Here is a 13,925-nt window from a genome sequence, read left to right as displayed (position 1 = left end):
AAATCCGGGAGTGAGTATAAGAACAGGTAGATGGTTCCCACCATGATCAGCCATCAACAAGCAAACATTTACGCGTCGCGCATCATCACAGTCATCAGGACCGCATCTATATCTCCAAATTTTACCCCTCAAGATATTTTGATATCCACTTCATCTCATCAGAAGTTCATCACCTGCCTATATCCAGAAGACATACGCGGCAAATACGACACTTTCTCGATCATGTCGTCAACCAACCGACCTAGCTCTAATACACCATCCGAGAACGACGCCATGTCAACAATGTCAAAGTCAACAAAGGCATCTACCAAATCACTTCTTCGATCGATACTCCCGCATAAGCGGTCGAAGAATGCTGAAGAGCCGAGGAAAACAGAATCGCCCGCAGAGAAAACGAAACGAGACCTGGACCACGCGGAGGCGTTACATACCTCGGCACTCTACAAGTAGGAACGGCTACATTGGATGTCACGATTGGGATATATTTCGGGTGTCGGCTGAATACAAAACCTACAGTTCAAGGCGTTTTTGTTAGGGTCTGGCTATAGAGAATAGGTTTTGCAGGGCTGGTGTGGAAAAGTATTGCAGTTTCTCTTTTAGTTCTAATGATACACTGAAGCTCAACCTGTCTTTACTATGTGCTGGCGAATAATGAAATTTCCCAGCGTGAACAGATGTGCAATCGCTTTCTAACTCTTTGCGGTATAGTAGTACTTCCCTCGATTTTCTCGGACCATGCTCTCTCATCTCAGCCCCAGCATCGAGAACGGAAGTGAATTCGGGAACAACCACATATATAAACTGGTATTTAACACACTCGGTCAACCACCAATCCTCTTTCTCCTACACGATACCTTCTCCAGCCAAACCCAACAGTGACAGAAGCGAACTCTACTATTCAAACCCGAACAAAGATTGATTCAGTATCCAACTGCCTCATTTCAACATCGCCATGGACGGCCACAAGCGTGCACGCGCCATCAAGAGCGAAATCGAGAACAACATCTCCGTTCTCATGCCTCAGGACAAGAAGACTAGCACCCGCCGCAACGACAAAGAAGATCTCGAAAACAACATCATCAAGACTCTGCGCCAAGAGCAAAAACTGACCTGGAACGAGATCGCAAACTACCTCAACCAAGAGCGCCTCAACAAAGGCGAAGCAGCTACCTTTACCGACGCCGCAGTCTACAGCCGCTTCGTCCGCAACGCTCCTCGCATCGCTACATCTGTCGGCGAAATCGGTTTTGACCCAAAGGACTACATGCACCTGCGCCATCCAAACCAGTACACCCAGACTGAAGGGACGGGTGGTATTAGTAAGGCGGGTAAGAAGCGTGTCAAGAACTACGATAACGCGACGGAGCTCAAGGCCAACATTCGCCAGCTGGTCGCTGCAGAGGTACAGGACAACGGTTTGGACGACGCGGAGAAGACTGAACAGCTTATGGAAGCGGTAGCAAAGTGCGAGCGCAATTTTTGGAAGTATGTCGCGGATGAGATGGAGCGGGCGACTACCAAGATGTATGATCCCGAGGTGCTTGCTAGTCGCTACCATGCTATTTGAGGCGAATGGCAAGTCTTCTGTTTCTGGTATCAGCACGCCTCAGCAGTTAATACAACCAGGTAGTACATGTGTAACCAGAAACAGTTAAAAAGACACATTTACGGCTAGTATGGCCTAAATCTGCCATATAAATACTTCGATGCATCACCTCTTCTTCAGTACATGTTATTTTTCTATTGTTTTCGATATGGCGATGGAATTCGTGAAAAGCCTATATACATCCTGAGTACGCGTCGCGTTCTCTATTCCCCTATCACGTCTGATACATCGCGACAACCAATGTTGCCATCCTGTGAGCTACATCTAGCAAGTAAATGTAGGAGGACCTGGGTTGGTGTAGCTAGTGGGAATTGGGTAGTTGATGTTGATCAAGATACCCGGGTCGGTAGCCTTGTACGCGCCAGGGAAGGCGACAAGGTTCGAGGGTGCCTTGCTGCCACCACCAGTAACCTCAAGTTGCGCGCAAGAAAGGTAAAATTGGGCTCCGCCCTTGCTTTGAGCGGTATGGATGGCGATGTGCTCATTGCGCATTAGGTACTTTCCAGGTGCAATGCATTGCGGGATCTTGATATCGTAGTTGGCAGCGCCTGCGCGTAGGGCGATTAGTATACGCTAGTTTGGTGATGGTTATGTGAGGAACTTACTCAACCACGTCAACTGGGAACCGAACTTGGGTTGCTCAGCGTAGATACGGAACCAGACAGCGCCGGTAGGGTCCCAGGTGTTGATGTCCTGACCTTCCGGTACCTTGGCGAGGTACGACTGGAAGGGTCCAGGGTGGTATGCGTTCGGGTTGACGCTGACCTTGACGTTTGAACCAGCAGCGACACTGAGGGTTGATGTGCCGGCCTTGAGCTGGTTGCAGCGGATGTCGTTGCTAGTCACGTCACCAACAAATCCATTGTCCTGCCAGTTCTTGGCTTGGCGGACGTGAGACCAGGCCGCATCACCGTTCACACTTGGGAGTGTGTCTTTGAGTGGTCAGCTTGCGTTGTTGGGGAAGACGCGATTGAACATGACATACAGTGTGCACTGGCCAAAGAGGCCGCAGCTAGTAGAACAACGGATGTCTTCATCTTGGCGAAGACTATGGCTGATTGTCGAGATGGGATGCACTGAATATGCAGTTGGTGCCGGCATATTGATCTTTCCCGAGCGACATATATACTCTGTCTCTTGCCTTGGGCTTGATCACTCGTTACGCGATACCCACCGGCAATAAACCCAAAGAAGCCGGAAACATCGCAAAAGACCCGAACCTTGGGTGCAGAATCATGGTAGCCGAAGGTATACCCGACAAGGCGACGCGTTGCATATATTGCAAGAGATGAAGTCAATCTATTTGGTGTGGCAGGCTGCTACATGTGGTACAACGCTAGTGACGGATGCCGCTTCCGATTTGAAATGTGACCAATAGAGACACCAAGCTTGCTTAAAATGTTTATATTACCTACGTCAACGCCATGGATTCGGCAATTTACACTTTATGAGACGCGATCACACGCGTACAAAGGTATGAAAAACTTGTCCACACATAGCGGATATGGTAACCACGGCATCAATAGCAAAAGTATTCACTAATACTAGGTATCAACATTGCTGCATAGTATGCAGGCAAAGGCAAGCAACAGAGGTTCCGCAAGGACTTTGGAGTATTGTAGACTATTCATATTCCATCATAGAACCCAAGGATAAACTTGGGCTCGTAAGTCATGCCACACAGATTCTACACATGTCCCCTAGTCTCCGCATCTTCACTATCCTGTCTCCTACCATACTTGCCCTCATCCGCCCCCGTCACGACCGCCATATCCTCATCAGCAGCCACATCAAAGTTCTTCCCCCTATACTCTGGTCCCAACGCCGTGAGCAGGATAACATACGCATACACACACCCCATGAAAATGCAAATCACCAACCCATACTTGTACCTGCTGGTCTTGCCTTTGGGTGGAAGTGGAAATCTCTCACCAATCGTCGCTTCGATGGTTGATGAAGCAGAAGAGGCAAGGTTTCCGAGTTGATACGATGTGCCAACAACGAAAGTTCGGAACGATCCGGGAGACAGCTCCATGAGGTGGATGGGAATGACACCCCAAGCACCCTGAACGCAGAATTGTTGGAAGAATGCTGCTGCGATAACGGCTTCGCTGGAAGTGAATGTGTAGGGGTAGAGAAGAGCGCCGCCGATAACACACATGACGATTATGCTGATGCGGCGACCAAAGATGGAAGAGCAATAGCCGACGACAGTACCGCCGGTCATGGCGCCAAGGTTGGCGACTACTTGGGTGACGGTCACCTGGTTGGAGGAGAAGTTGTACTGATTGCTCAGCATGGTGGGGTAGAGGTCCTGACTTCCGTGTGACATGAAGTTGAAGCCCGCCATGAGCAAGACGAGGTACACAAGGAGGAGCCAGTGGCGCTTCAGAGCAACCTTGCCTTCCTGAGCAAAGACCTTGGCAGCGTTGGGTTGTTCTTCACGTATCCGCTTACGCTCGAGGTAAGCTTGTGTTTCTGGGAGACAGAGCCGGAAGATGATGATTAGGACTGGTGGGCCGGCCCCAAACCAGAACAGTGGTCTCCACCCATGACCGACGGTGTCGACGAAGGCGCGCGCAAAGACAGTGGCAAGTAGGTAGCCGAATGCGTAGCCCTGTTGTAACATGCCGGAGATGATACCACGAGCTTGTTCGGGGCAGTCCTCAAGAGCTGCAGCTATGTTAGATATCTGGTTGGCGCGATGGGAAGAAACAAGACGTACCGGTCGCAGCAGCGTTGCCGTACAACCCGCCCATGGCAATACCAAACAAAGCTCTTACTGCCAGGAACTGATTGTAAGTAGAGCAGAACCCCGTACCCAATTCCAGTATGATGAAGAGCACGTTGTTGACAATGAAAGGCCACTTCCTCCCATAGCGATCCGCTGCTAGACCAAAGATGATACTACCCACACTCCGCAGCATGAGCACCAGTGTGATACCCCAGGTAATATCAGCTTTGGTTTTCCCGAACGTTTCGGCAAGATCCGAAACAGTGAGAGATACGGTGAAGAAGTCGAACGCATCCCAAGTCCAGGCGAAAAAAGCTACCAGGAAGAAGAGCCATTGTTGTAAGTTTAGCATGCGCAAGAGGGCGATCGGGTTGGCGACCTTGTCGTGCGCAGGCTTGAGAGTTGGAATGCGCGTGGCGAGGTAGCGACCAGCCGACATGTTTGCGGCCGGTGGCGCATATTCGCGCTGCTCAGTAGTTTCGTATTTCTCGTCCGACATGGTGACTGTGGATGATATCGGGCAGCTGGGGGGTGCGAAGCGTGACAGAAGAAATCGTCGCCTACCACGAGAAATGGTTAGCAGACTGTCGAACAGACATAGTCCATGGTCGGCACCTGGCTCTCTTTATTCTGATCAGCATGCATCCGATCATCGCCTGACCTGCCAAATGCGCGATTGCTGAAAACCAGTGCTACTACCCGTGAACGCATCTCCGACATCCTCATGACGTCCCCGCAACCCCGCATATCCACACGATATCCAATGGAACCCTTACGGAGGGCGGCAATGTAGTCCTTGAAGGGTTAGCGCGACATGGCCCAAGCGATGCGACAGGGACTAATGCGTGCTAAGAGTGGTCAAGAAGTGATAAGCGTCGCTTGGCTGATGAGAGACGGCACAAAAAAGCTTTGTTGAAGGACGCCGAAAGGCTTGGTCAACGTCAAAGGCTTGGAGCACCAACGGCCCGATCATTTTGTTTCTCAGATGTCTATCAACCTTTCCATTAAGCAGACGGATTCAGACCAGCCGCAGAGCATTGCTCCAGTTACAACAGCTCCTACGAAAATCTAAGTGAGAGATAAAGCACTCTAAACCTAAACTTGCTGACGTTGCGCGCTGACTGTGAAGCGCGAGAATCCAACGAAGAGAGCGGGAAAAGAATGGCACCAGTTCAAGCAGGTGGCACGAGCGGTAGCGACTCCACCGACTTATCCCCGCATCTGGGGGACTTGAAATTTGACACTTGGAATATTTCACAACCACGGCACAATCCGTTATCTAGCGAGCCACTCTGGTGGTCGAGCAGAAACTACTTCTCAGCGAATTCACACTTAGTTTGAAATGACGGCTAGAAAATAGACCGGAGGATGAAGAGAGCGACCGCGTGCGCGACAGACCGAGCGCTTGCATGCAAGGAGATAAATGTGGTTCCGACGACCCGGTACCAAATCGCGGGGGGGGCGGTTAGGGTTGCTCCCAGGATGACTGTCGGCCGGGAGCAGGCGTGTTCCACGACGCGTCGTTGTAGTAGGATATGCTGGGTAGGAAGAAGTCGGGTCGACTATTCGGGGCCGGAATGTTGCTCGGCAAAGCTGCTGGAGCCCAGGCTTGCTCCTTTTGTATGGGCTATTGGATACATGTCGTTCTAGGCACAACTTCACCTGTAGTGATGCGCGAGTGAGTGTTGGGATATAATCATGCTTTTCATGACTGATGCTGAAAGCCATGTTTGTGCTAGAACGCCGAATAATGCCCAGATTATCAAGATTTGAATCTTTAAGTGGCTAGTAACCAGCCACCTCTTCTTGTATATAGTAGCGTCTCTGCATAGGTTTTAGTCTTTAACTAATTCATTCATCTCATCCTATTTTAATACAGATAAGGTACAAAGTCTAATCGCAGCAAATCGCTAATGCAATACGCCCAACCCCCAAATGCAGTGCTAACGTGCTCAATCTCATCGCTTCAAGGTCAAAAGAATATATGCATCAATCGGCCGACCTAAGCTCGGCTGGATGTAGCCCTTGATCCTTCCGCGGAGCTTCCAAACTCCTCAGTCAATCGCTCCAGTTCCGTCATGCGAAGCGCCTCCTCGACACTCTGTAGAAAGTGTCTTGGGCCGCCGCACATGTCAATAATGCCGCTCTTGTCGAACAGCTCGTAGACTGGACTTGACTCGTTTGGCACTCTGCAAAAGAAGACTCTGACTCCCCGCTTTCTGTAAGACTCTACAATCTCAGCAAGGACCTGAGCTCCGGCGCCGTCAAGCGACGTGACGCCATGTACATCGAAGATGATATTCTTGTTGTGCTCTGCACGACGAACGCGCGGAAGAGCAGGATGTGCCTTGTTGGTGCCGTGATCCTCTAGGCGGCGCAGACGAGTCTTTAAGTTTCCTGTGTTGGCAAAAGTCAAAGGTTCAGGTATCTTGACAATCAGACACCCTTCGATGAACTCAACATCTCCCGCATGATGCTCGGCGTTGGAAAATTGGTTCGTGGTTCCTGGCACACGGCCCAAGATTTGAATGCGGGGACGAACTGAATGACGTATTAAGCGTAGGAGGGAAAGACCAATACCAACTCCGATACCGCGCTTAAGATCCCATACGATAGTGATGACGAAGATGAGACCCATGAGGATGAGCTCTGACCAGCCACGAATCTTTAGGAAGAATTTGACATCGTGTGGTGCTTCTTCGACAAGTGAATATGCTACAACCGAGACCATGGCGCAAAGAACGCCTTTGGGTAGGTAGTAGAAATACGGTAGCATGAAGACAGTACACAGAATAGTGATGATGGATAGCAGCACTGAGCTCATGGGGGTCAAACCACCGGTGGATGCGTTGACCTTGGAACGACCGTAGCCGCCGAAAGCTGGAAGTGCCATGAACAGTCCACCAGTGATGTTTGCGGTTCCCAGTGCGATGAGCTCGCGGTTCGCGCTGAGTGGCATCTGAACGCCATCCTTGTTTACGTCACCGGCGCCCAAAGACTTGGCTGCAACTGAGGACTCGAAGAAACCAAGCATAGCAATGATCAATGCGGTGTTGATGGCATCTGACACATACTTGAGATGCGACGTCTCAAAGGGGAAGTGGATGGAGAATATCTTGGCGCTAGAGTTGACGTCTCCAAGAACGGCGAGCCCCTGTTGGTCCAGACGATATCGCCAGGTAAGCACAGCAGACAGTACGACAACTACAAATCGGTCGGGAATAAAAGCAACGTTAGGGTATCTTGGCTGCAATCGCTTCTTGAACTCTCTGAATGTTTGTCAGTAAAAGTGAAATGGACATGATACTTTGGAACTTGCCTGAAGAACATGATGATGAAAAAAGCAGTAAAGGACATGGCACATGTGAGTCCATGGGCGCGACCAACGTTGCGGAAGAGGAAGACGACCTTGTCCAGACAGCTGCCATGGGATACCTGATCGGCAGCCAGTCTTGCGAGCCCCATCTGGGGAATGAGCTGATCTATAAAAATCACAACACCAATGGCGCTGATGAATCCTCGCAAGAAAGGCCGGCTCAAGACGTTGTCCAGGAAGCCTAGTCTGAAGAAACCCGCGACGAGGATGAAGGCACCGGCCATGCATGTCACGATGCCAGCGATCTCGGCATTGCGCCTGCCGTCGTTGTCATGGGTGGTACCCTTTTTAATGTTGTCGCGCACAATTTCGCCGATAAGAAGCGAGCCAGGCGCTTCGGGACCGACAATCATCTGCGGACAGGTACCTAGGACAGCGTATATGAGGGGGTTCAGGGCGAAGCTGTAGAGGCCATGGACGGGCGGCAGGTGGGCCAGGTTGGAGGCGTACGAGAGCGACATGGGGATATAGAACGAGGCCATGGTGATGGCTGCGATAAGGTCGCCCTTGAAGTAGCGCCACTTGTACTGCTGCGTCCAGTTAAGGACGGGAATGTAGTACTTGAGGTACATCATGCGCTTGTCCTTGATGCCATGGCGCTCAGCGAGCCACTGCGTTGTGCTCATCTTCTGCCCGTTCTTCTTGTTCAGGACACCGTCGGCAAAGGCGTCACCCAGCAGCGCATGTGCTTCGTCTGGTGCGCCATCCTCTGCCGTCTCTTGTATGCCCGGGAAGGAGCCACCAAAGCTCTGCTCCGAGTGGATGCTGCCCGCGAAGCTGCCATAATTGCGATGCGCCGACGGCCTCGCATCAGCCCGGTTCGAGTTGTCCCAGTTCTGGTGGTTCAGCAGCCGCGTGCGCGCCGTCGGCTCGAGGTCGATCTCGATGATGCCGCCTGGGGGAGCGACAGTCTCGTGGGTTGAGTGTATGGACGTCGTGTCTGTCGTGGGCTGGATGCCATCAGTGGAGAAGTCGAGGTCGTGGGGAGCGGCGCTGCTCGAGGCATGGGGCTCGTCGTCGTCGTAGTAGGGGCGGGGACGCATGACTTCCTCGGGAGAACTGGACCGGTCCGAGGGCACATGGGCCTGGCGAAGCTGGCTGGGCGTCGAAGGTGCGTGGGCGTGACGGGCACTGGCGTTGGAAGAGTCGCGCGAGTGTGAAGCCATGCTGGGTGATAGTAGCCGAGGTCACCAGCGAATCGGAGTATAGGTAATAGCCGTGCTATGGACAACAGGCGTCTATGGGGGACGGCACAGCGAACTTTTCTCAGCGGCAAGCATAGCGCTGTCGAAGCTAGATGGACGAGAGAAAAGCATGGACGTCGTGTAGCAGACCATTTTCAACGGCGGGAGAGAATCCTACCTAGCTTCCAACGTCGGTCCAGGGCCCTTGGAGTAATGCACGTGCCCCGCTAATGTACGGCTGCACCACCGCACAAGGCCAAATGGCTCAGATGCGGCTATGTCATCGCAATAACGGTACAGCCCTGCAGTAGCGCCGTTCTCGGAGCTCGATTTTGGAGCCCCCCCGCGAAAATGGCCATGGAGTCATCGTGTGTTGCTTCAGTCCGCGCCGACCATTCTCGATACTCCGATCTCCGTTGGACGCATAAAGAAAGGAACAAGCAAAGAAACATCCATTTTTTTTTAACACCTTGCAACCTCCACAAGTCCTAGAATTATCCAACAAGCACCATGTCTTTCCCCACCCTCCATGCCCGCGCAGAGGCCAAACCTCTTGAACACCGTTCGTGGTGAGTATGCATGTAAACTCCGAGCATGCACTTTACTAACAAACACTCCCAGCCTCACACCCACCACCGCCAAGAAGCTGCTCGACGCCGGCTACCCCGTCCTTGTCGAGCGCTCACCCAAGGACCCCAACTATGCCCGCATCTTCAAGGACGAGGAATTCGAACAGGCAGGCGCAACCCTCATCGAGGAAGGCGCATACAAGAACGCGCCCAAGGACAACCGCATCATCATTGGCCTCAAGGAGCTGCCCGAAGACGAATTCCCCCTCGAGCAGACCTTTGTACACTTTGCACATTGCTACAAGCAGCAGGGCGGCTGGGAGAAGGTCTTGGCCAGGTTTCCCCGCGGAGGAGGCACCCTGTATGACCTCGAGTTCTTGCAGGACGAGTCGGGCAGGCGCGTTGCTGCCTTTGGCTACCACGCCGGTTTCGTCGGCGCTGCCCTCGCTATCAAGGTATGTCGACGACGGCACCATGGTGGCACCCCACTAACTCATGCTAGACATGGTCATGGCAACTCACCCACCCCAACGGCGAGCCTCTGCCAGGTCTTGAGACTTTTACTCAAGGACGCGGATACTACAACAACGAGAGTGAGCTCATCGCCCAGCTCAAGGAGGATGTCGCAGCCGGCGAGAAGGTTGCTGGCCACAAGCCCACCAGTCTGGTACTAGGCGCCCTCGGACGATGTGGTTCCGGTGCCGTCGACCTGCTCGAGAAGATTGGCTGCCCCGAGATCAAGAAGTGGGATCTGGCTGAGACCAAGGAGCGTGACGGCCCCTACCCAGAGATCGTCGAGTCGGACATCTTCGTCAACTGCATCTACCTCTCCAAGCCCATCCCGCCCTTTGTCAACAAGGAGAGCCTCCAGTCACCCAACCGCAGACTCAGCGTTGTCTGTGATGTTTCATGTGACACCACCAACCCACACAACCCCATTCCCATCTATGACATCAACACCACTTTTGACAAGCCCACAGTCGAGGTTTCGGTTGAGGGCAACGGCCCTAGGCTTTCTGTCATCTCTATCGACCACCTTCCATCTGCGCTACCCCGCGAATCATCAGAGGCCTTTAGCAACGCTCTGCTGCCGAGCCTGATGGCCCTCAAGGACCGATCATCGACGCCGGTATGGCAAGGCGCAGAGAAGCTGTTCCAAGAAAAGGTACAGACTCTGCCTGGCGGTGTACCCAAGAAGGAGGTTTAGGGCTTCTTGTCTTTCTGTGGTACATTAACCCAGATATGACGATATGAAATGTAGAAATGAAACATTGAATGTATGGCATCGGTATTGGATTGGGAAACCCTGTATCCGGAGTTGCAAGCCTGTAATGACAGGTCAAGATTAGAAGTAGAGAGCAACAGCAGAAACACACTTTGCACAAGTCTGCAAGATTGCATGTAGACTCCTTCGAGTGTAAACTTACACTATTTTTTCTATCAAAATCGAAAAGCTACTAAGCAAGAGTACTCATGAGAAAGATTCCTAAGCGCAATCAACAGTAGAAACTCGCCTGGGCGGACATGCTACAGGATGCCTAGGCGAGAATATAGATCAAGACTCTACCTAGGTAGAAACTACAAGTAGGAACTTTTATTAGAAAAAGTCTCTTTTTGCATCTTCGACGATTTGCGTTTACTCTATCACAGTTGTTATTATATATAGTTAAGATGTAACGTGTGTACAGGAAAAGGTGAAGAAAAGAGAGCTTCTATATAGTCCTTTAGCAGATACAAACACTTCTAATAGTCTACCTTTAAGCTATCATGTTATATCTTTACTGTTCTCTCTCTCCTTTTTACTCTTCTTTTTACTCGTCTCTTATTTCAACGCGTTATACCGTGCTTATATGCAATAAGAACTACAATAGAGTGAAAGCGATGGCTTGCAATGTAACAAGGGACGTTTTCTCATACTAATATCAACTCTTCAACATTTCAAGATATTTTAATAATCCCCTACCTGATTTGGGGGGTCTGTATATTTCCACAGGCACCAACTGGCTAATCTGGATCAATCCATGCACTATCTTTAATCTGCTACAACAATGTCCAAGGTTCTTCAGATTACGGTAGAGGCTGTTTGACGAACTCGGAAGATGACTTGGGTGAATGGTGAAGCGTGGCTTGGCGCGTGCGAGGTAATGAGATCTTGCAGTGTTCCAACATTCAACCTTTTGCACCGACATGACATTGACAGATAATCAAACGGTCACCATTTCAGCAGTTCCCCCAGCTGGAGCTAGTCTCCTAGCTGGAGGTCCATTCAAAGCACCAAACCGCGCCCAGCGACGGGCGATTGAAGACAAGTTTCGCGACATGATCAAAAACAACGACGACTTGAAGAATCACGCAGCGTCCAACAAGGCAGACATCGATCGAATCCTCAAGGCAGGCGACGACGGGTTCTTGAACTACTACGTATGGACACGACTGCATCCGGCGAGCAATTGCTATCCCACTATTGCCCAGCTCGATAGGTTGCTGTCGCATTTTGCCAAGGAAGTCTTCCGCTATTATGAGGATCTCTGTCGATCCATGTCCATGGCGGGCGATTTCATATCAGAGATATGGTCCCATGTCACACGCGGCCAGCGAAAATCAATATTGGAACAGGTCTTTCCTGGAATTTCGAAATACCCTAGCGGTAATCTCATGGTCATATCCAAGTTCGACCGAGGAGACAAAATGGACCCCAACACATGGCTGCTGCTCAACGCCACCCAGATTACCACGCCGCATATCAACTTGGACGCACTGTCGCAATCGAACATACTTTTGGACTTCATCTGCGCTCGGACGCGCAACCCGCCCCAAGACTTTGCTCATGCTGAGCTCCTTCACGCTCCCTGTCATCGATGGACGGGTTCAGACCTGTTCAAGCGACAAGACGGATTCGTCACTCGCTTCATCGGGCGGCATCAACGTAGATACGGAGAGATTGAACAAGTTGTCGACGCCCGCGCGCTTGTCACAGCTGGGCGCGCGATGCATCCCTGGACTGCATTTAAAGTGGTCATCATCCAAAACTACATCTATAAAGGGCTCACTGACTGCATCATGGTGACGATGCAATTGGTAGATAGAGCCGATTGGCGAAAAGTCATCCGGCCTATGATACCATCCTCGGTGGCCGCGACCGCATTGGCCATCGCCCTCGAAGCTCCATACCGGCTGCCCGCAACACTATATCTCGATGACATGGAACCTCTGGTGTCAGCCAAGGTCAATGAGTTGGAGGATCACATCTGGGGTCTACGCGAAGATCATGTTTACTTTGCAGATGTCTGCCAGCAAGCCTTTGACCATAATAGCCAGACAATGAAACCGTCCAAGGGCGGCGAGGCTCTAGCCCTGATTCACTTTCCTGAAGCTGTCAAGAGATATGTATTGGAAGAGGTGGTGATAAGCTCCCATCGGTTCCTGGCACTTTGGCATGAGTGCAAGCAAGCGCTGGACGACGTCATAGCTCTCCAGAGCCGCTATAGGAAAGTGACATCTGATTAGGAACTAGACACTGCTTTAAAGCAGCCTTTGGTCAGGCTATGGTGTACCCTGTTCAATATCATGGATCAGTCTCGCCGCATACTGGAGGGCTCCATGTTGACCTCCCCGCGAACACGGCAAATGTCCACATTCACATATGCCGACGAACCAAATGGGCACGAACCTTGGGAGCCGACGATGATCGAGAGTAAAGCGAAAATAGACGCCTTACCAGAAGAGGTGCAATGCAGCTGCAACCTCTTCATGAGCACCACATTGGCCCTCCATAACATTCAGGTTCCAACTCGCGTGGAAGGTTATTTTCTATGGCTAAACGAGTTGGAGTGTTGGCGCGCCAACAATCCATCTGCAGCCGACTGGTTCAGCTCTCACGTGGACTTTCATCTTTCCCAGCTATCTGTCGCGTCCACATGTGCCAACCAATCGAATTTGTATGCGCCACACTCAGTTCGCCACCGATCGATGACACTGGAATCATTAACTTCCGGGGCTATGGACGCGTACCCAGGTATACAACCACTAGACGAGCACATGTACGCCGCCATTGACGTCGACGTCGGGTCTATGGTCTTTCCGACGGAGGATAAGTTGGATTTCCCGGTCCATGGGCTCACAAGGCGTGAGAAAGTCTGTGCAATGATCTGCGCCGAGAAACACTTGGACGACATCTGGCGGAAAATCGATCTGAGCTACATGAAAGCGCAACCAATTGACGGCAAACAGTTGAATACCCTCTTCGAAACATCTCCTGTGTCATTCGCGCCGACTCGCACATTGATGAGAACCACCCCTTGGCAAGAGCCTTGCAAGAAGGTTTCGGTACCAACGACTGATACCCCGACCGCGCATGGACAACGTCCATGAGGCTGCCGGCCTTTCCAAGCACGATCCGACCAAGAAAATAAACGGAATCCTAGACAAGACGCAGATCAGTAAAAAGATCAAAGTC

General features: G+C 51.4%; 6 protein-coding genes across 6 annotated transcripts; 3 read left to right on the top strand and 3 right to left on the bottom strand.

Moving 5' to 3' along the window:
- Positions 1–952: 952 nt before the first annotated feature.
- Positions 953–1,567, top strand: ALTATR162_LOCUS2910 (uncharacterized protein; the record flags this gene model as incomplete). Its single annotated transcript, XM_043310516.1, has 1 exon — positions 953–1,567. One exon carries the CDS (start codon positions 953–955, stop codon positions 1,565–1,567), a length of 615 nt encoding a protein of 204 aa, XP_043166451.1.
- A 303-nt stretch (positions 1,568–1,870) lies between these two features.
- On the bottom strand, positions 1,871–2,643 carry ALTATR162_LOCUS2909 (uncharacterized protein; the record flags this gene model as incomplete). Its single annotated transcript, XM_043310515.1, has 3 exons — positions 1,871–2,154; positions 2,212–2,538; positions 2,592–2,643. The coding sequence occupies 3 exons, from the start codon at positions 2,641–2,643 to the stop codon at positions 1,871–1,873; spliced, it is 663 nt and encodes a 220-aa protein (XP_043166450.1).
- Positions 2,644–3,293: 650 nt separating this feature from the next.
- On the bottom strand, positions 3,294–4,839 carry ALTATR162_LOCUS2908 (uncharacterized protein; the record flags this gene model as incomplete). The annotated part of the gene is made up of 2 exons (XM_043310514.1): positions 3,294–4,279; positions 4,332–4,839. The coding sequence occupies 2 exons, from the start codon at positions 4,837–4,839 to the stop codon at positions 3,294–3,296; spliced, it is 1,494 nt and encodes a 497-aa protein (XP_043166449.1).
- A 1,503-nt stretch (positions 4,840–6,342) lies between these two features.
- On the bottom strand, positions 6,343–8,882 carry ALTATR162_LOCUS2907 (uncharacterized protein; the record flags this gene model as incomplete). Its single annotated transcript, XM_043310513.1, has 2 exons — positions 6,343–7,609; positions 7,648–8,882. 2 exons carry the CDS (start codon positions 8,880–8,882, stop codon positions 6,343–6,345), a joined length of 2,502 nt encoding a protein of 833 aa, XP_043166448.1.
- A 528-nt stretch (positions 8,883–9,410) lies between these two features.
- On the top strand, positions 9,411–10,676 carry ALTATR162_LOCUS2906 (uncharacterized protein; the record flags this gene model as incomplete). Its single annotated transcript, XM_043310512.1, has 3 exons — positions 9,411–9,469; positions 9,522–9,924; positions 9,972–10,676. The coding sequence occupies 3 exons, from the start codon at positions 9,411–9,413 to the stop codon at positions 10,674–10,676; spliced, it is 1,167 nt and encodes a 388-aa protein (XP_043166447.1).
- Positions 10,677–11,656: 980 nt separating this feature from the next.
- On the top strand, positions 11,657–12,976 carry ALTATR162_LOCUS2905 (uncharacterized protein; the record flags this gene model as incomplete). Its single annotated transcript, XM_043310511.1, has 1 exon — positions 11,657–12,976. The coding sequence occupies one exon, from the start codon at positions 11,657–11,659 to the stop codon at positions 12,974–12,976; it is 1,320 nt and encodes a 439-aa protein (XP_043166446.1).
- Between the last annotated feature and the right edge of the window lie 949 nt (positions 12,977–13,925).

This window comes from Alternaria atra (assembly GCF_907166805.1).
Source record: "Alternaria atra isolate CS162 genome assembly, contig: 22, whole genome shotgun sequence".
Taxonomy (NCBI): Eukaryota; Fungi; Ascomycota; class Dothideomycetes; order Pleosporales; family Pleosporaceae; genus Alternaria; species Alternaria atra.
This window is presented reverse-complemented; position numbering and strand designations above follow the sequence as displayed.